Raw genomic sequence first — 23183 nt, 5'->3', positions numbered from 1 at the left:
ATATTGTATACGATTATAAAACAATGAACTAAAACTCAAAAATCACTTGGAAGTGCACCATTGTTACATTATTGATTGTACGATAAAAATGTCACTGTTTTTAAATGCACTTTAAAAATTTCCATGTTTTACTTTTCTTTCCTCACAAAATGGAACGGAAATGGAACGTCTGATATTTTATGATGTAACGTATCGCCGAGTATTTATTGCTATTTATCGCAACTCGTAAATTCACGGCTAATATGGCGACTGCTCTCGTAGCAAATATTTTTCCATTTGCCGAAACGCTGCGATAATTCGAACCGTGAACGAAATATATTCCAAACTTTTACGTCGAGTACACGCACCTTGGATGTTTGTACGTATACGGAAACGGCGCGGCCGGCGAATGGATATCGTCACTCGTAAATTCGCGTTGAATTCACAAATGAGCGTTTGTCGCGTGACACCGCCTGGATTTTCGTGCAAATCTAAAACGTCGTGTGTGGCGACACGCGACAAATTGTTTTCACAGCCGCGGGATAAAAATTATCGTGTGCGCACGATATAGATGTTCGTTGGCGAACGCGCACGGCGAAACATGACAAGGAATGAATTTGATTTGCGAAAAATAACGCGAGTTCCAGAAACGATACGTTAGCTGACGATCGTTCCCTGTTTATGTGTGCCAACCTGCCGCTGCAATGCCGCATTACATCGTGCGAAAGCGGCTATTTGTCCTTGTCAGATTTCGGAATCTGAATCTCTCGTATTTCTTTCTCGTCTCGTCTACGTGTGTGTATATGACGACAGTACAATATCGTACTCGCATAGTTGAGATTTAATGCAAGTGTGAATATAGTTTAAAAACAAACAAATATATAGTTTTAAGCAAACAGACAATTTAATTCTCGGAACAAAACAAATGCGCAGTATTTTGTCGCATTTTATCGTATTTTGTTGTATGTATTTTGTTGCACAAATGTGCGACGCAGAGAGATTATTCATTCTTTTGTCCGCGTGCAGAAAATTTCGCGACTAATAAATAGGTGCGCGTCAGGATGAGCGCATTAGCGACTAATTAATTAGAATAATTTAATTTCTTTCTTGCAGCATACAAATACTAATTTTGCCAATTGAGATTTACATGTTTCGAATGAGCTTTACGCTAAAGGAAATGTTTCGTGTAACATTGACAAGAAAAATGAAATTGTATTGAACAAAGTTTCATTAATGAAGTATCGACATATCATCAAATATATTTGTGATTTAAAATTACCATATCATTGTTTACCTCTTATTTTGTTCAATATAATTGAATTATAAATCCGTAAATACAATAATTATAATTACATGTTTTACGCAATGTTAAAGTAAATTTGTAATTTATGATTCAGATTAATTGGAAATATTGCGTTATCAAATTTTTGCAAGTACTATTTTTGTTTGTGGATACAAAATTCGACAAAAAAAAAATAAATAAATAAATAAATAGAATAAAATAAAAATTCGATGGTTATGGCTACGATTATTTTGAAAAGTATTTCATTGCGTATAGAAAAAAAATAGATTGACTCTATGTGCAGGCGAATAAAAAAGCCGATATGCGTGGTACATGGTTGTTCAGTTGGTGGACTGTCGCTTTTTTTTTGCTCTAAAAATAGAGGTTAATAAATCCCCTTTGAAACAAAACGCCATTGGTTCATTTTTGCAACACGTGTCGCACATTTTCGCAGCATGTGAGCGCGTCACCAAGATTAAAAGGAAAATCCTTCCAGCAGCGACGTCGACGTGGTATTTAATCCACAACAGAACCGGCTGAAAAAATCTCTAAAACGCGACGCGAGAGAAGGAAGGGGAGATATGGGACGGAGAAACGTGAGGTAATTAACATCCCATTTTATCGCGAATCCGTTACTGAAAAAAGCTACGCGCTCGCTGCAACCATTTCCGCTCGCGAGGCGAAGCATTGCCGTAGAAGATAAAAAACCCGATGAATTGAGGCACGAGGATCGTTTCGCAAACACTTCACTCTTTTCGAGCACCTCTGAAGCAGGGATACTCGAAAACTCCGGAGGCAACGATTTGTACGCGCGCGAAAGTTTGAGCTTCTCTCCCTTCTTTCTCTCTCTCTCTTTGCCCTTCTATTAAATTATTATCTATTATCTTCTATTACCGCACCTTGCAGTCTGCTGCAATTTTCTCATTTGTGCGCGATACACTCGACGAGATTTTCCTCTCTTTTCTCTCTCTTTTTATATCTTTTCCTGTTAATTTTACGAGCTCTTGGCTAAAGTCAGGAGCGCATCAATTGCTCTCGTGATATTTTGCTGGATATATGTATTATCGTCGATTTAACGATAAGTTTTACGGCAAGAATAATTCGCGCGCGTTCGCGAAACTTTTCGTTTGTTTTTTTTTTTTTTTCATAGCTAGTGAATTTAATTTGCACGTTCTATCGAACAGTCTATCTCCGCGAACGAGCAGCGTAATACATCGACTTCGTTAATTTCGATATTAATGATCGGCTAGTGCTTTGTTTATTTGCAAAGTTACACAGCCGTGTATGTACGTACTATAAAGTTCATACACAGATCGAACGAATGCTCATCAGGAAAATTTTCAATGCAACAATAGCAGCTGCCGAAAACAATTACGAAACGCTACATTACGTTAATTATTACCGTTGCTATCATTGATGCGAATCAGTTTGTATACAATTTTTCTTTTTTTTCCCACGACGACGACCGAACGAATAAAAAAAAAAAAAAAAAAACAAAGAAAAACACGAGCTTGGAAATGTAAATTTTTGGGAATAAATACAACATGTCACGTTTCGTTATTATTATATATGCAGTATGTGTGCGCAGTGCAAAAACAAAATATATATATATATAAACATGTGTGATCATCTCAGTGCGCGATGTTTAGATTTTTTTTCTTCTTTGAAAGTGCTTTTTCATCAAGTACTATATACATATATATACCACACATTATAATAATCATTTTACATAAAAACTTTTACATAAAAAATACATACACATACTGCACATTATAATAATTATATTTCGGATAAAAAATACATCGCCTTTCGTATAAAAGAATAATAAAGAAAACACTATCACTGATGAGTGGACGTTGCGTTAATGAAGTTTGCAAATCCTTTTGTTTCACATTGGAGAAATACGACTTCCATCCATACGAGTAATATGTCCCGGGTTATGCAAATTATCGAATCCGCAGTACGTATTCAACGCACGTCGTCCATTATCAACCGCAGTATGCAACTCCCTATTGTAGCCACCTCCCCCAAGTAAGTCCGAGACACAATGGAACATTGGAATAAGAGGCACAAGCAATAAATCATGATATTACCAATATCAAGTGATATTAACTCTTGAACCTTAATCATCATTTATGCAAAAATCTCCCAACTCTATAGAAAACTCGAATAAAAGATATGCAAAACGCGAACAATAAATGTGAAAAATCAAGTGTTTCTCATTGTACAAGTATGTATTACATAAAATATTTTTTTCGCTGCGTGGAACCGAAATAGAAATTTATCTCAAGACTGGTTCAAAATCTTTGTTTATTCAACGATGCAAAAATATTTAATATTGCACGTAATCTAGTTTGAAAATGTAGATTATTCTTCGTTTTAGGATTCTATCTTTTCGCGGGACTTCGTCCGAACGCGGAAGGAGCAAGTGTTGAGACTTAAAAGCAACGGAAGCGACTCTTCAGCGGTGGGAGGAAGGGGCGAGGCTGTCACGACATGACAACCGTGAAACGCCAAAAGTGTGTTTGCCCCTCGTTCGAGAATGATCGGGAAATGATAGCGGACGGCGGACGAGAGAGAGAGAGAGAGAGAGAGAGAGAGAGAGAGCGCACAAGCGGGGGGTCAAGAGATTGTTCCGTGAGATTGAATCCCAGCGTAACGGCACGGGGGTGAGTTTCTGTGAGGAAACCGGCCTTGCGTGCCGCGGCCGATAACGATAAGTCTGTGGCTTAGCTTAAGGAAAATAAAGATAAATGGCGGTATTTCGTGAGGGACAAATTGAAAACGGACGATGCGAGCGAGCGAGAGAGCGGCATCGTCGACGGCATCGTCGACGGTTGCTTGTGTCTGTGTGTGTAATGTGTGTATGTGTATGTGTGATGTGTTTCATGTATATATGTACATATATATTGGTATTAGTGCTTTGCGCGCATTGCCAATAACCGATCGCCCTCCTTCCTCTTCGGCGAGCCTTCGAGTATTTCTCCTGCTTAATTGCAACAAGCACGGCTCTCAATCAGAAGAGAAATGGTGCCCGGGACTGCCAATATCTCGGCGAATGGACACGTTCGGGGTGATGGCAAACGGATTTGCCGAGAGGTTACGGCAGACGGTTATAACGATCTCGCGACAGCGCTGCCACGCTATTAAATCGGACAAAATTATTGCTCGGCTCTGTGTGTGAGATACGTGAATATATTATTTAACACATATTAATATTATTTAATATATTATACTGACAAATTATTACACATGTATATAATTTGTCAATTTGTCAATAGTTCTTTGTAAATTTCCAAAATGATTCGCAATTTTTAGAGCAGTTGAAATATCACCGATCTCGTTTCGCTTTTGCTACATTATTAAATATATTCTTTCTGTCGTGATCTATATAATTTGTATATGTGTAATTTGACGATACACGTATGTGAAATCCATGAACTATTATTGCCGCGAAATTAAGCTCGTGTTGATTTTGTAAAATAGAACGAGATATGATTGAATAGATAATTAGCGCGTGATAATTAGCGTTTTAGCTAAATTTTTATGATATTCCTCTAAAAGCACTGCACGCAATTTCATCAGACGTGGTCGTGCGCTCGTATCATCTTGTTTCTGTAAATGTACACACACGGCGCGTGTGAACGAGAGAGCGCGCAACTAAATTCTCAAATTAAAAAAGCGCATCACCGAGAATAATGCGACGTCGACAATGAAAATTGCACGAATTTGTGCGCGAATTACTCCGGTAGTCCAATTCACCTCGATAAGTGTAATCAGCAGTCAACACGCAGTCATTTAATCGGCGCGTTTATATTCCGACGCTCGCGCACGGCCAATTTTTCCGCCGCGTCGCAGCGCGTAATCGGATTTTCTTTGGCTACGACTTCAATTAAAAGTTTTACTGTAACGTATGAAATTCCGTAAAAGTATTAAAGTCATTAGAGTTGATCAGGTAATTTTGCAAAACTGCCACGTTCGCCAGGAGAGACAGGTATGCGCGTAATATTTTCGGTTCAAAATGACACGTTAAATCTCTAAGTCTCGCGTTTCCCTTACATCCGGTTTTAAAGCACCGCACGGCGGTTGTGCGCTCTCGTTGCTGGCGATTAAAGCCGTAACAAGCGCGCGTGATTTTATCGAACGTTCCTAATGAAGTGCGGAAACAATTAATGACGCATTATCGCTCCTATCATATTAATTGCGATCGCGCGACGTGTCGGTGGTGCGAAATCCGACGGTGAAACCTGCATATCGATCACTTCAATGTGATTGCGTATAGAAACGGTGCCACAATCGAGCAGATGTATAATTATAACTTGACTTGAAAAAAATCCCGGAATACGCGTATCAATCACTTGTAAACATATTAGGTACCCTTGTCTAAAATGAAAAATAATATTCTCTCTTTCTCTCTCTCTCTCTCTCTCTCTCTCTCTCTCTCTCTCTCTCTCTCTCTCTCTCTCTCTCTTATCAAACTTTTCTTTCAATAAAAGTTTCGAACTTTTAAATCGATTTGTAAATTAAAAAGTTTTATTTTTTTTCAGAATATCATTATTACATATACGTCAGTTTTAAATCTGATTATTTTTGTCGCGCGTTGTGAACTTCTTGAATTAAAAATTTCATTTATTTCTGCCGTCTTGAGGTGACACTTGAAACTCTGCTCGACAGTACAAAAAGAAGTATATTCTTCATTCATCTTACATTAGAAAATACTAGAAACTCTTTCCTAAAAAAAAAAAAAAAAAAAAAAAACAGAGGGATTGACAGTTTTTAATTAGATTAATTTTGCAGATTTCGCGCATTTTCTTAAATCCGTGTCCCGAAATAATTTATTACTTTTACAAGCTTTTTAAGAATCTGTATCATTCTAATTACATTAATAATTTCTCAAGTTATCATTCGTATTCTCAGTCGTTTTGCTACGACGGCGATAGAGAAGGTTTCCTTGATAGCGCAAAAAGAAGGGTTCAAATGGAGTAAATATCCCTCTCCAGCTTAACCGGAAAACTAGCGGATGTCACAAGCAGCGCCCTTACATTCGCCGCCCTAGACGTAACTTATGTAATTACCCGGTCGTACTTTCTCCGGTCTCTCTTTCTCTCTTCCCGCTCTCGAGCTGCGCTCTCTCACCTAGTTTTCGCGTCGGGCATTAACAGCTCCGAAATCGAAATTTGTGCAGAGTCTCAAACGACCGCAATTCGCGCGATCGTTTCGGGTCGTACGTTTCGGGATGCGAATTTACCGCGAAAGCGCGTCAGCGCGTTTTAGTGAGCGTCGCTCAAGTAGCGATCGAGCGCAAATGACACGAAACCCAGTCGAACGAACCCGACTGAGCGCCGTCGCAAAATTATATGTTGAACTCTTGACTTCGAAACGTATTAACTCGGGCCCGGGATTAATTTCTCGTCATTCGGATAAAGCTTAACGAGATCGAATGACGCAAACGCTTTAAATATTACCTGCTAATATTATTCCTACACAGAATTAATAATGCACGACACCAAAACTAATCCATGTCGCACATAGATGATTTAGTTTCGTGTGACGTTTGAAGGATATTTGACTGAAACAAGAGTCGTACTTACAAACAAATAATAATAATTTAAAATTACTTTACACACACAAGACAAGTTTAAAATGAATGAGTAATAAAAATTTATTGCGGAGCAATTATAGAAGTTGTGCTACTAGACGAGAGAATTATTTTCGAATAGGGAACGACTAATCTACTCAATATATTTAAGCGAACACAAATTAAGCTGATCGGTCGATTAATCGAATTGAACCGAGAAACTTATTGGGTCGTACTATACAAAGTTCGGCACATCCAACTCGATGCACGCAATAACTACACATGACTACTAATCATCCTTGTATTGATTCTAACGTGGAAATTTAATTTATTGGCCCAGCGAGCGTCGTAAATACACATAATAATGCGTTCGGGAAACGTTCGGGGAGCGTTCAAAATGAATTTTTGCGCTCCTCTCGCAACGCAATTACAGACGTAGTGATAAAACGCACACATTCAAACGATTCTTCTTTTTACCTTTTGTATTTTCTTTGCGAGCTACAAGAAAGCAATTCAATTCTATGATTAGCATTAAGAAGAAATATGGAAATTTTCACTTTGATCTTACTTACGCGAGAAGGAGACATTAATGCATTCTTCTATTTCCTTACATAAAATTGTGATAAATTGAGCATCGTCGCGCTATCTATTGTAATAATACTCTGAGAAAATTCATCTATTTGTGAACGCGTTGAAATTTTGAGATTGCACGTTTCTCCGTTTTGATCCACGCGACACGTCAAAATTGTAAATTCCGGATGGCAAAATCCTCTTCCTATTTAAATTTATATAAATTCCAAAGTTAAGTTTAGGTAGGTATGTTACGTATGTAGGTAAAAGTTTCTTGCAGTTGAGTAAATTTATCGAGATCCGTTTTCTGAGAGAGAACTTACCTCTCAACTTACCTCTCATACACATTTATCATACACTATGTCGTAATGATTCAGTGAATTGAATAAAAGATTTGAAAACCGGATAAACGAAACAAGCGAAACATATAATACTGGGTTATAAAAATATTCGGTGAGTGCATAAATGCCGACCTCACAACGTACGTCGTATTTGTCATCCGAGCGATTTAGCTCAGTGCTTCTCAAATTTCATCTGGCGGGAGAATGTAATTTTCAATCCTTTTCTCAGAATATTTTTACAGGAATTTAAATAAGATTTCAACGAGTCGACGCAAATGTCGAAATAACAAACAAATGCAGGTTGTGTTCAATTATAATAAATTTATTTATACAAATCAATTTTTACATTTAAATTGATATTTGTCGACGTTTACCAGTATCTCACGATATATGCAATTTTCCTACTCTCATCTATAAATAAAATTTGAGGAAATTATTGGCAAAAAAATTTTTTTTGTGTTTCAACTTGAAAGTTTCTCAAACACAAGCGCAAATGAATTTCCCGAACTAGATCGAACTCAATATACCGTTTTGCCTTTCTTCTTATTTAACCTAATTTGAGAAACACTGGTTTAGGTGACCACGGATAGCTGCCGTGCATAGTTTCGGCTTCCCGAACGCACTCTCGCTCCGATAAAGGGATGCAGCTTTGCGGAATGACGGCGGGGCGGGGAGGGAGCAAGAAGGAAAGGGGGTCAAAACGCGGACCGCGCGATTCTGGTCGACGGTGACAGCCAAAGCGTAGGAGTGTCAGGACGTGAATGGAATTGCGAGCGGATCGGCCGCGTATATATTCCTGCCCGTTTACATTTATATTCCGTTCGGGACCCGCAAGCGTTCGCACGCTCCGATCCGCCGGCCCTTGCCGGCGGAGTGTATTTGCGCAAGCTTCTTCTCTTTTCGGGCGCGCTTTTCCTCTTTTCCTCCCACCGCCGTTTTCTGTGTGTAAAAGTTCCTATCTTGTCACAATTCGACCGCCGACACCGCGCGTCTGACGTTTGAATCGCTTTCTAACCCCTTTAGTTCCATTTTTCATACTCCCGTCTCGCTGTCTCCATTGACACGATCCGGATTTCGTCGGATCAAACACGCGGCAAAGATAGATGCAATAGATGTAGGGTCCAAGAGGACAGAGGGACAGATGGTGGTGATATCGGTTGGCCTTTGAAACAAAAATTTGCTTCCGGACAAAGTTAGAATTTTTAGCGTGAGTCTGTGCATTAAAGCTGGCCTTTCGATCCTTTGATTCTCTTTGCTCGCGATAGAGTTTGTTATCAATCGCTTTTCACGTGATCAAAGGACTGTCAAGAAAACCGTATGTGTGTGTGTGTGTGTGTGTGTGTACTTTTCGGGAGAATATATATACCGAATTTGCCGCATAGTGGCCAAGTTATATATTAGAATTTATACGAACGATTTTTCTTTCATCGCAATAAATTGCTCGGTGACAGATTTTTCGATGAAAAATAGAGAACATAACTTATTTGAATTTAGTTGCAAATGGTATCCCTGATTCTTTAAACGCATATTTATTTTAATACCCCTCTATATATTAAAATACTAAATTAATTAAAAGGTGCGTTATTATTTAAAAAAGTTGTTAACGTTGTAACAGCAACTCTCTGTGTGAATAATTAGATGCGTAAATGGCGCTTAATTAATTTATTACCAGCTAGATCACTGTACACACGTTATGAAATCGCTTGTACACGTGTCATGTGTATCGAATGTGAACGTAGTTTCCTATAAACTGGAATAAATATCAGACAGAGAAACAACGCGTGCGTATGCAATAACGTTATGCAAACCAGTAGGTTTCCAGGATTCAGCGTAGCTTATCGTAAACGGGTGTTATATACAGACGAACAATCTGGTTGAGTTTGAATTTGTATAAACTACGCAAAAATATACACATTTAAAGACATATATATCCTGACAACAGTTGTGAGTTTTCTCACAATTTTTAAAATTTTTATATATAAATTATATATTTATTCTTCATACACATAGCTATTTATTATTAGTATTGTTATTTACCGTTAGTCAGAAACTAAGATGTTAATTAAGAAAAAGGCACACCGGAGAAGAAAAATGTTGGGACTGCGATTTCAAAGACCGTACGTAACTCTTTTTAATTTCTCACCAGGACGCAGAGGCACGTAGAGACCGTGTCTTTAATTAAGTAATTTTACAATGTCGAATGTTAATGCCTATATCACTAGGAGCGGTGTAAAAGCATCCAAGGGTATTGTCAGTTTTATTTACGCGATCCATTATACAAAAGAAAATTACGCTCATCTTTGATGCGAGGCACACAGCGCGAAGAGAGCTTTTCCACGGCGCGCTTTGTCGCGTTTAAACGTCCCTTTAATATCAGTAGACCAGAGCGTTAAGGGGACGTGTATCGTATTTCTCACACATTCCTTCGACGCAAATAAGAAAATACCGAACCGTTAAAGTCCGGCGCTTTTGCTTTTACCGCGACTCGTCTTTCTTGCGCGATATCATGGCGAGGCGCGCGGAATGTCTTTTACGAAGTAAGTTGCGCGCGCGCGACAGCTAGGAAATATTCGTTATAACGTTACGAAACAACTAATCCGTTTCGAGAGCGAGCGGATTGCCGGGCTGGCCCAATTTACGACGTCGACACGGTTGTATATATTTCCCTCGCTTTTGCCGCTCATAATGCAACACAACAGAGTCGTATGCTTTTTGATGTATTGCACGTAGCTCGTGGAGTATATAGATGATGGTACGCGCGCGGAACACACCGTTTGCAAAATATCAGCCGCGCTGGATATGTTATACGTATATATATATATATATATATACGCACATATGTTTCATGAATGCATCAAAGTATGCGATTGCGGGTGTTAATACGAGACGCTTCCCGATTATCTCTCTCTTTCTTTATCTCTCTGTCTCTCTCTCGCGCGCTCGCGCACAATGTTATCATACTCCGGTAATATCCAATGCAATCTCTGCAACTAGAATTAATTAACAAACGCGCAGAGGTATTCATATTATGCCGATATATTCGTATTATTGTTGTGGAGTTTCGTACAAAAACGCCATTATGTTTTTCGAACAATTAGGGGTATACGCATTTATTGCACAATTACAAGTGACACACATACACATGTATACATTTGCGCTGAGAAAACTTGAAAACAACACAAATGAGTCATCTCTCACTTAGAATCGAGATTTCGCATCTACACGGAAATTGCGTAAGAGACATTTGGTAATTTGTTGTAATTCGATCTGCGTGTCTTGCGCCGTCGAGGAACAAAGGTAAATTAATGCGGTTTCGAATACGCGTGAAAGGACCTTCGCCCCGCGCTTCGTGCCGCCTCACGGTCTCACGAAACTGGTTTTCATTCTCTTGAAAACGGGTTTAGGGTAGACCTTGGGTCTTGCAAGAATTTTGAGACGCCTCGAGCACTTCGCCTTTAATGCCATTGGTGACACAGTAAAAGCATCTTCGCGGAGGTCCGTTTCTAAGCCCGCCGGACGTTGAGCGGGCTTCGCCAAGGCGATTATTCTCTCGGAAGCTGCGGCATTAAACATTACACCGAGTGAGTCTGAGAACGGTCAATCCCGCCCATTAACATCGGTTTTCTCAGCGAACCGGTTTATTCTTATCAACGAGCTTACAACGCCGAGGGACCAAGACTAACTGTATCGCATTTATGAAACAAACTGTTTCGTGCGGGTTTTAACGATAACTATAATCTCGCTCGAGTTTCATTTTGCGTGAACCGCAGGGGCACGATATTTGTTTGATTAATTGGTTGCCAGTTACGCTACGTGATTGTGTAATGGCAATACAGTTTAATTTTCTAAATATGTAATATGTTTACGCCAACGCGCATTAATCAGCCGTAATGGACGCGATAAATTTTCCACCGAATCAAGTTTAAAGGATTGGAATTATCGAAAGTAAAGATATTGTCTAAAATGAGAGAAAACAACTTTTTAAAAAGAAAATCGTAAAATTGTAAACTTATTGTTTTTTTTTTTTTTACTTACAAAGCTAATATCGTATTTAAATCAGAAATTAGTTATTATTAAAAATTAATTGTTTAATAAATGATAGTCGTCATTTGTTAAGAGATAATATTTTAATATTTTTTAACGTGTTTTCCGTCTGTCTGTTTCTTTGTCACTCTTGCATTTCATATTTTTTACGGATTTCTCAACTGAAAAACTATTGCGCGCAAGCTGACAACACGTCTCGCGCGATTATATATACGCGAAAATTAAAGCGCTTTGGCTTCCGTCTTATGCGTCTTTCTATTATCGTCCGAAACGCTCGATGGACTTGTATCAGCGTCTCGCGCACGAAATTAAATTCCACGTCAGCGACGTGGCGCGCCGGCTATGTCTGACGATGGCGAGAAACCCTTGAAGAGGTGAGCCCTTTTAGATTAGAAATATGTTACGGGGAAAGTTAGACACATAGAGCGCACAAAGAGCAGAGCGAACTACGGTATGGGTCGATCTAATTCAGACGGGAAGTTTCTGTTACTTCGAATACATATAAGATCCGATCCAATCTGCTCCCTCAATTGTTTAAGCCCGTTCGTTTGTTTACATTCCTGTCATGTCCCGCGTGGGCACAACGAAGGGATCTCAAAGGAAAATTAATTTACTGTCGCACGGTCGGCCGTCAATCGATAGTGGAAGAAGACGACGTTTAATCAGACGCGCCCGACCAATGAGCGTCGGGGTGCCCGTACAGTAGCAAAACCTCTGACATAACTGACGAAAAGGTTGTTTTACAGGTATGTGCAACGTGAAATCTTCCGGAATAAAACGAAACGGGAAATAAGTTTAAATAACGTTAATATGGCGATAGTCAAAAAATATTTTACACAAACAATAAATAAAGAGATTACAAACAGTTAGAATAAATACTAAAATAAATACTAAAATAAAAATAATAAATGTGTAAATGTGTGCGTGTGTAAAAATACAGGGTGTCCCGGAATGACTTTAACATCTCTCGTAGGCAGGTAAAAGAAGTAAAACTGAGTCGAAAAGTCCTGAACCATTTTTTTTTTATTATATGTAATAAAGGAGTAATTATTGAATATATCAAGCCAATCAGCGCCGACCTTTAGCTGAACGCACGTCAGTGAACCACGCGCCTGGTGTGCGTGAGCGCTCCGCGCGGCTAAAGATCGGCGCTGATTGGCTTGATTTATTCAATAATTACTCCTTTATTATATATAATAGAAAAAAATGGTTCAGGACTTTTCGACTCAGTTTTACTTCTTCTATCTGCCTACGAGAGATGTTAAAGTCATTCCGGGACACCCTGTATATATATTAAATATATTACATATTGTTTATAAGGAATCGAGCAGAAAGCGATAGCGTTAAAAAAATTAATCCGTTGTGCGCAAACGTTAAGTAATCGTTTGTACTAACACAAGCATCGCTAATAATATGCGGTGCAACATTACGGAACAGCACTGTGGGCAAGACAGTCTGCGGCAACAGCAAGCACAGTGCCATTGCAAGCAGATCGACAACAAAACACGTTTCGTGTGCCGCGGGCTTAATGTGTAGACCGTGTCCCGTTTATCTCTTCTATGTCTATATCAAATGCTACAAAATCGTTACCTCGCAGTTATGGTTGAATGGAAAGATAACGCGAATTCTGCATTATATCACGCGTTCAGAGTGATACTCTGAAACTAATAGCGGAATATTCGATATCGATCGCGCAATATTTATACAGTGTGTGTGTGCGCGCGCGTGTGATATCCCATTACTCTCGCGAAAATGTTTTTTTTTTTATTCACGAATTTTCAACCACGTGCACACATGAACAATTTCGTAATAAAAACTATTTTCCACTTTTCGGTATTGTTAAAATTGCAATTTGTTCGAGCCTATTTGCTGCCTGCAGTGATAAACGAATATCAAATAATGGCGCGCACTCGTTACACGTGTAAAAATACGCGGATCAAGAGTGTTATCTCTTAATTTCGCGATACGTGATATCTTCCCGGGTAATTTCCCGTGTTCGTATAGAAGCTATTTGGACGATAGCGCAGAGAAATCCGTCGGCTTTCTCGAAGTGTCCAAAGGTCGACGAAATCAGATATTTGCTATTCAGGGGGTGTCCCGAAATTACCTATACATTCGAGTCTCGATAAACGTACGATCGTACAATAAAACGTGCGTGTGTTAAGGATCAGGGTCGTTTCTTTCGACTCTTTGTCTCTCGATGTTGCTGCTTTTCCGCGACGCTGACTGGTTTTCGGTTATTTGTGTCGCAATTTTGACAATTCGGGTTATATATCATGTGTTATGGTTCACGGATGAGATAATTAAAAAAAAACATATGAAAATATAATGTATAAAACATCGATATGTTGCGTATTAACTGAGTTGACACAATTGTTTAAACAAACAAAAACTCGTGATTTATATTTAACTTTAATAAGAAATGAAGCGGCTCGAGTCAAGGCTCACAATTTTAAGAAGATGTGCTGCCGGCACGAGAGAAATTTCTCTTGCAATAATTCGTTATGAGAACGCTCGTTACGAATAAAACTACCAAGTTTGCCGAAGAATTTGTAGAGAAGAAAAGATGTCCGCCGGGACACCCCATATAGACCAAAGTTACAGCAGCAGTTCAATAGCATGTGATGGTATTAGTGGATAGAATCTCTCGTAAACGCGTTGTCGCATTATTCGAATTCGAGGGCGGTATATCGAGCGAGAAATCGGCATGTAGATCAGCATAGAGTGAATAGTAATGATCGAATTGTGTATTACCTATAGCTTTCAACGCGGCCAACGAAACGGCACCTGGTATTCGCAGCGGAATCTCCGATGGTTTCTCTCGAGTCGCGAGATTTTTAATACGTTGGGTGATTTTGTACATGAGCGTTTGTTTTGCAATTACAAGCGGATCTCTGATCATCGGCATTTTATAAACTCTGGGTTGCGCCAACAAGTCCAATCGTTCCAAGTTAATCGGTCTCCATTTCTTTTTTCTTATCTGCAATAACAAAGCACGCATCGTCGCGAAAAATCTCGCGACAGAACGAACATCAATTTTGTTGAGAATTAATATTAATGTTTATGAGCGAACGAATAATGTCTTTCTTACGCGACGCTTCTTCTTGGGTTTCTTGACAATTTTCGGTGCGGCGAGCCTTTCCAGAACCCGCATATGTCTTTGCCAGTCTTCCGGTTTTGCGAGAGCTTTTCGTAATTTGGCCATTTGTTTTCTTCTGTGTGAATCGAGAGAGAATGAAATATTTTTGTAAAAAATACAAGTTAATTAGGAATTAACGTTTTATTATGATGACGAGCCAACTTCCATTTGGAACGAATTTTGGAAACAGCTAGCAATTTCGAGGAAAAAAAATATTCGTGTGAAAAAATTGCAAAATAAAAAAATATCTTGTATAAATTATAAATTACTGCTTGTGACTTTTTAATTGCAACGGAAATCTTATTTATTTTCTCTCTCTCTTCTTTTAATTAAAATGAAAACCTGTGAAGTTTTTTGAAATGAAGAAATATTTTCTTCACTTCACAAATTTATTTAAGTTATTTATTTAGTTATTAACAAAGTTTAGAAAGTTAAAGAATTTGTACACACAAATGCAAGGAAAAAATTGTTGATAATCTGCGGGTGGATATTATTGCGGTATAAATTGTGGGAAACCATTGATATCTTTCTAAATCACACAGTAACTGTTTGCAATAAACTTCGAGCGTGCGCAGTCTCAAAATTCACAATGTGTTCTATTAATAATTACTTTTAAAACAGTATTAAATCAGTCGTGCGTTAATTAAATAAAGAATTTAATGCGTTCAAAAGTTTTAAGCTTACTCTCTTTTGTTATTCTTATTGAGACCTTCTCTTTACAGCTTTATGAAAATTAAAAGCTAATTACTTAACTAAGTTTCCACGTAAAGTATTTTTGTAAAGTTTTTTCTGTGACGTAGTTAAGATGCAGATTTTATTTAATTTCGAAATTTAGTTTCAAAATTTCTAACAATTTGACGGTAAAATTTTTAAAATAATAAATTATGGTTCAGTGATCTAATACTAATTTTCGTTTTGAAATTAACCACAAATTTGCTGTACCATTCCGGGAATCGGTTACTTGTGCGAATTCGAGAGAACATTTCGTATGTCTGTGGGATGCGCGTGTCGCTCGCAGGGAAAAAGTGACATGAGAAAACATGGTGGGAAATGTATCGGCTTACTTTTTCCTGGCTTCTCGTTCTTGACGCGCGTTGCAGAATACGCGATACCTCTGGTATCGCGACTTTCGAACCTTCACCAGCAGATCATTCACGATTGCCTTCATGTTTTTGGTAGCTGCCAATTTCATCGTTTCCACTAAACATCTGGCGTTTAGAAAGCGCTTTTAAGTTACCGTACATCTATCATCGGCCAAGTCTTAAATAGCTACCATAAGCAATTTTCTCTCATATCGAATTTCCGTCTACAGTGATGTTGTATCAAAATCACTAATATATCATTCTTTTTATTAATTATAACAGTAAAATATTTATTTTGTTAATTGTAAAAACAAAATTGTATTTTGCAATTGGTTTTACGTATAAAGTTCTAAAAACTGTGTGCGATTATATATGTTCTTATTGACTTGTAATTAAATTATTCAAAAATGTACACAAGAATGATTTTATGAAACTTAATTTTTTACTATGTTTTTGGTATCGAGTGAAAATAAACGTGCACACCTTTTCTTGGGCAATGCCAGTTCGACGATACGTCTGCTGCTTTTGGCCGCGAGCGTCTTCGGATGAATATACGGATAGGGAACAGGCGCCATTCTGCGCGATAATAAATTTTGTAGAAAACTCGCGATAACTTGACGAGTAGGAGAAGACTTGTGTGCACTTACGAAACATCGTATTTCTTAGTTACAAATTTTGGCAGTGCCATAACCCGGATGCGCTTAGATGCGCGACTTCTCAGAGCCGCGCGCGACACTGCAAAGGGACGCATCTGAAAATACATATATATACATATATATATACATATATATGTACATATGTATATACATATACGTCGATATATAAGAAACCGGAAAAGGAAGCACAAAGACCCTTTGAACGCGTGCAAACGCCGCGGCACCGCTCGAGCATCTGCTTCATCGATCGTTTTCACAACTGAACGTTTTCCCACAAAAAAGAATGTTCTATCATTTATATAACGATCATTTGATGTTACGGAAACCATCTCATCTTGTGTATTTGCCATTCTAAATATCTTAACCAATTTTTGATATTCAACCGACGTTTCTTTAGTTTTTAAATATAGAGCAGTAACTTTTTTTTTCAAAAATACATTTAAATTATTTCCCGAAAAGAAAGAAACGTTTCTTTATGCAGATACTTATAAATACTAAGAATCTACTAATTATTCACGCGTTTGTTAGGGAACAAACCCTGATGCTTGGATCAACTCTGCGAATCCTTCTCCAGTTCGGACGCGCCAATAGCGCGAGATGTTGCTCGCGCGACAAATGAGCCTGAGCATATTTGATTCTTTGCCGGAGTCTTCTATCACTTGTCCTTTTTGTGCGTTCCATGTTTCTCTCCCGTATCTTTTTAACATATGTGCGATGACAAGAGTTTATGTTTAATTAAATTACATCAGTGTCAATTCGACGATTTCCGAACGGAAAAAAAAAACAGCGTATTCATAACCGGGAGAGTCGCTCGGGAAAAAATACAGAGAAAATTAACTCGGCGGGCACTCGTCGGGGTTAACTAACACCGTAATTTTTTCGCCATCAGTGTGTGGCGCGCGAATATTTCACGAGGAAATTTTCCTTTCGAGGATTCGGACAGCGCGTGACAGAGATGCGAGAACAAAATATGAGAGCGAGTTTTGAACGAATTTTGTTACGCCGCAGATTTCAAGACCGTTGACATTTAGCGTGTGGCGCTCTATTTCGGTATTTTTTTCGCACAAACATTTCTGAATGACACGTTTAACGACGGAAATATTCATCAAGCCGCGGCGCGGAACACATGTATGTATATATATATATATCATATAAGGCCGCGACAATGTTCCAATTCCGTGTGACAACGCGACGCATTTGCATTTCGCTGAATATCCCGACATAAGTCCAAATCACCGGAGAAATCACTACTACATAATATAAAGTTTCTTGTGTACGGGGTACGCGACAAATTAACCAACACATTAGAAATCCTCATGTAAAATATGGAAATGCGCGCGCGACAACATGTATAATACTTTTAGCATAAGTGAATGTGCAAAGGTTATTTCTTTTTCTCTTCTTCCGCACACATGCTTGCGCACACATGACGAGTACAAAGACAACACCGGAAATAAGCTACGTAATATTGTGCAGTTTGAATGCGCAACAAAACGAGTTAAAAGATAGAACTCGTATTCTACAAAAGGAGATTACAGAACGAAGGAACAAACACAATTCTCCGATCTGGGACAAATCGAGGACTCGATTCGTAACACGGATAAAAGTTTCGTCCAATGAAGAGATCCGTTAGAAACGATCTGTTAGTTTTATTCGTATCGAATCGTTGTCTACGAGAAAACGCACGGGCCACTCAAGGATCTTCGCCGTTCCACCCTTTTTCCTACCTCGTCTTCCTTCTCCTTCGCACTTTCGCCTCCGGGCGTCTTCCCTTATATCTACTCGCCATCGTAGTCTCGGCTCGTTTCCGTTTCTCTCCGGTTCCAAAACTGACCTCTTCTGTCTCTCTCTCTCTCTCTCTCTCTCTCTCTCTCTCTCGCACTTTCTGTCAACCTCGCATGGGAAATCTCAAATACGAGTCTGTTTACCTGGCACTTGAAATCCCTGCGGATATCGATGATAAGATTTCGCTCTCTCGCCTTGTAACGGTCTGCCGCGTCACGTTTCCTCCGCGTCTTCCTCCACCTCTCGTTCCGACACAGCTTCCTTCACTTAGATTATGCAATTTATATCGCGCGCGTTAACTACCTCTGCGGTCTGACGGTTGCAAGCGCAATAGTAACTCGCCTATCTGATCACTCGAAATTTCCCGAACCGGACTCACCTCCGGAAACATACGCGCAGATTTGCTGCTTGATTAATCTAGTGATGCATACATTACATGTGCGTTACAATACATGTACAGTGTACCAGGAACAATTAGGAACAATTGAGTCTCTGATCTACTGATTTATGGATTCTCTTTGTATTAGACGTGTGTCACTTGCGAGTTAGAGATAGAACGCTGTTACATTTTGAAAAAAAAATTAAATTCTGAGAAAAAAAGGGAAAAAGAGAGAGAGAGAGAGAGAGAGAGAGAGAGAGGAGAAAGAGAGAAACAAAAAAATAATCTTTAAATCATATGATTCAATTTTCAAGAAAGATCAAATCACGCGCGGATTTCAGATTTTGCTTGCAATAGTATTCGATTTTTATCTTTAAATGCGATAAAAATTGCTTTTCCTAGCTCGAAGAGGAAATTGATGACAATATACATATAACGTATATATATATATATATGTGTGTGTGTGTGTATATATAAACGTAAAAGTGGATTATTTAAAACAGTTCAAAAATGTTTCCGTCTCTTATACAACAAGTTGCCTTGAAAAGCAACTCGTAAAAACTACAAATTTTTCGGCAAATAAATTAAGACTTAGTGGCTAAAGCGGCTGCACATCTCTCTTAAGAATAAATCGTAATGTTTTGCGGCTTATGCATTTCAGCCATGGTTTATGCGCAAATTAATTTAGCGGAGTGCAAGGAAAAAACCCAGGGTCAGAGAGAGAGAGAGATAGAGAGAGAGAGAAAGACCAACCGGCTGTTTTTACGAATGATGTTTGTGTACCGGTACGGGAAAGATATGCGCGCTATACGGATGTTTCCTTTAAAAGCTTAAACTGTTCTGGCCATTTTATTCATTTTTTAAAGTGAAAAACGCCAGAAGTGGTAATCCTACTCTCTTTTCAAACATGCTTGCGTGTTCTCGGATCGAATGTTACATCGCGTAATGCGATGATGAGCGGTGTACGCTGTCACCTAGAGGCGGAAATGTTGTTTTACAAAATCCACTGGATCCTGGAATTTCGAGAGTCTGGGAATATTCGCTCATACGGTACGGACGAAATTGGGATTTGTCGGATTTGAGGATATTCCGCATTGCGCTACGTCGTTACGGATATCCGGATTTTTCAATATAGCAGGTAATCTCGATTGCTCTTTTTTTTTTTTTTTTTTTTTTTTTTTTTATATATATGTATATATATATAACGTATCGCGACGCACGCACGTCGTAAGCCGTATTAATTTGCTCGGAAATATTTGCCATCACCGTTGATTTGAAATTTTATAATTGAATAACTATTGATCAGCCGGGACGTACGCAATAACGCGCTCGTATATTTCTTCTTCTGTCACACGATCAGTTTTGCAAGTTTTTGCATTCTACATAGTTTTTGCTTTCTACATTGTACACTAGAATGAAGATTCACATCTAGTTAATTTTAACAACGATATACCCGCTTTTTGCTTAATCTCTTTCTCTCTCTCTCTCTCTCTTGGCGGAGAGAAGCGTATTGAAACTGTCGTAAGAAATCGCTTCGATATTCATGCAACACTGACTTGGATATTGTGTGCGATGTCCTTTCATAATTTCCGCACAAAAAGCCCCACGTTGGCAAGATCGACGATATGTCACGACTCGAGGCATAATTCGGAAGCATAAATCAGAGCCGGTGCGGCAATTAATTTGCTTGTCTATTCAAATTAGCCGTTCATCTCCTCTCGATAACCGCAACAATTATCGAAGGCGCCCGTATACACTTCGAAGAGGGTGAAAAAATTATCGGTTGGCTCGAATTCGCGCAGAGCACCGTGAAACTCTCGAGACTTCTCTCTCTTTTTTCCCTCTCTCTCTCTCTCTCTCTCTCTCTCTCTCTCTTCTTCTCTTTCGTTTTGGATGTGCAAGCTCGTTGGTCGAACTCGAAAAACTTGGAGAATGACCCCATTCGTCGCCGGGATCAGCGCGGAAGATACGACCGAGTGCGGAGAAAAGTTATCTCGCATCTGCGATCGCGGGAATGGAGCTCAGAACGCGCGTTTTTCTTCTTTCTTCATTCCGAGATGTCGAATGGCATAATTTAGTCGCGATTGCTATAGTTCATAAGGCAGGCTGAAAATCGCTCGGCTCCGCTCGCGCAAAATCACATCGACGTTTCAGGATCAAGTCATTTTTGCACGTACAGTGAGATTGCGATTCCTTTTTTTTTTATCGCGCTAAGTAAAAAAAATAATTTTTTAAATAAAAAAAAACTATATTCACAAATCAACTCAATCGGATTTAACTAAACTTATATTTTTTTAACAACCGTATGTCCGTAGTTTGAAAAACGTACCTATCTCGAAAATATGACTTGGTGAATATGTATGTATATAATACATATATATAAGTTGTATATGTATATATTATTTTTTGCTACCGCTGTTTTTTTGAACAGAGTCACAGAATGCGAAATAAATGTTTTTACGTAAAATGATGTGTAACTGATAAATAACAATAATCCATTAAAAAAATATGTCCGCATTATTTTTCCGACTGAAAATAATATGAGAAAACGAAACTGTTCGGACTTATCATTCCACGTAGGAATGGTTGTTGCGTGATATCGCAAAGCAGATATTTTATAAATATCTCAATAAAAAAACTGAAACCGAACTATTTCTTTTTCTCTATTTTATGAGTTATACATATATATATATATACACAAATCGAACAATACAGTGTAAGCAATATATGTATAGGTTACATCATAGTTGCTGACTCGTAAAACTTTTTCATTAGCATCGATAGATGCAGAAAGTACCGATAATACCCTGCAGGTTGAGACGACGGGATAGCAATATTCCGCCAAGTCCACGTAGAAGTTTAACGATTATTGTTTCTAACGTACTCGTGCCTTCTAATAGTATTCTGAATTGTACTGAGACTGTCTACAACTCCTATCGATGTGCTTAACAACCAGCGAGTTTGAAACACTCGCGGAAGCTATTTGACACCGGTTTGTTATTGTAAATTTTTTAATTATTCCGTGTATATTCAGTGCACAGAAGAATTAAATGTGTAATTAGAATAGAATTAGAGAGAAGGAAAATTAATCTAATCCTAAGCAATCAAATAATTAGAAAGAGATATCAATAAATATAAAAGACTTTGTGTCCTTCAAGTTTTTTAGTTTTTAATGACGGAAGAACATTCATTTCTCGTAACTCGAATGAGAAATTATACTGCAAGTATGTTTTTTCGCGAAAGTCCGTGCAAATAAAATCGTGTATGTACGGTTAATTGCCTCGCGTATTTGTTTTATCATACGTTATCTTAGCTGCAACGCGATTCTCTCTCATCGCACGTATAATATATTAAGTTCGCGTGACGCCGTACGATTATTATTGTCAGACGAGAAACGTTATCCGACAGCAAACAAAACTCCGGTGAATCCGCGGTTATGCTAAAGTCGGCGACATTACAGATCGCGGAAGTGAAATAAAGGAGAGAGAGTAGAGAAGGAGAAAGAGAGGTGAGAGAGAAACGGAGAGAGGCATGAGCGGTTTTCGCAAACCTGCCCGGGTTGCGGAAACGTAACGTAACGAGCTGAGATAGCTGCACTGCCTCGTGAAAGTTTCTCGCGAAAATTTTCAGGCGCGTCTCGCTCGCGTTGTTGTTCACGTTGTCGCGCGAACTCCGGAAAGATAACGCCTCATGGGCGTGTGCGAGCAGCGTGCATGGCATGCGGAGTGCACTGTCAGTGATATAGTTTTATATATATATATATATATACGCATTATATATACGATGCAACCGTTTTGCGTACTATGCGCGGCGACGTTTCAAGCGCGGAACGGCGGATGGATCCCCGACGAAGTTTGTTTTAATCCCGCAGTCGCTTTCCTGAGCTTTCTCCCCCATTTCGTCATAACGGACATCTGTCGTTTCTCTCCTCCCGGCGATAGCATTGCCAACGGCGATGGGAACGGAAAATAAAATTACAAAAAATAATGATAAAAATAAAATCGCTTTGCGCAGTTTGTACGTACGCGAGATTGATGATAAAAATAAAACGAGAAAGAAGTGTCCTCGCCTTTCACATGATAGATCGAAGATATATCCCGAGAATAATATTATTACCTGTTTAATTCAGATTGATTCGGTGGGGAAAAAAAAATCTCATTAGAATTTTTAATGCAAAGGAAGATATTAATTCCTGAGATTTATTAATCGCCCAAGAGAAAGGTATTCCACAACGAAAAGAAAGCGCACGACGGCGCGCATGTACAAAAATCATATCGTTTGATCATATTGTTGATTTATGCACTTCGCGTCGAGATGCTATCTCCCCGCGTCTCATGGCACCAAAAAA

At 38.8% G+C, this 23183-nt stretch overlaps 1 protein-coding gene across 1 annotated transcript; it reads right to left on the bottom strand.

The window, feature by feature from the left end:
* Positions 1-10888: 10888 nt before the first annotated feature.
* Positions 10889-17609, bottom strand: LOC109857976. The gene is made up of 7 exons (XM_020434801.1): positions 17209-17609; positions 16663-16766; positions 16499-16591; positions 15998-16141; positions 14886-15009; positions 14549-14774; positions 10889-11307 (listed from the first exon to the last, which is right to left on the bottom strand). Exons 1-7 carry the CDS (start codon positions 17350-17352, stop codon positions 11108-11110), a joined length of 1035 nt encoding a protein of 344 aa, XP_020290390.1. The 5' UTR covers positions 17353-17609; the 3' UTR covers positions 10889-11107.
* Positions 17610-23183: the final 5574 nt, after the last annotated feature.

Source organism: Pseudomyrmex gracilis, unplaced genomic scaffold (genome assembly GCF_002006095.1).
Source record: "Pseudomyrmex gracilis isolate BER0280 unplaced genomic scaffold, ASM200609v1 scaffold_179, whole genome shotgun sequence".
NCBI classification, from domain to species: Eukaryota; Metazoa; Arthropoda; class Insecta; order Hymenoptera; family Formicidae; genus Pseudomyrmex; species Pseudomyrmex gracilis.
The sequence above is the reverse complement of the archived record's forward strand: the minus strand, read 5'-3'. Positions and strand labels throughout refer to the sequence as shown.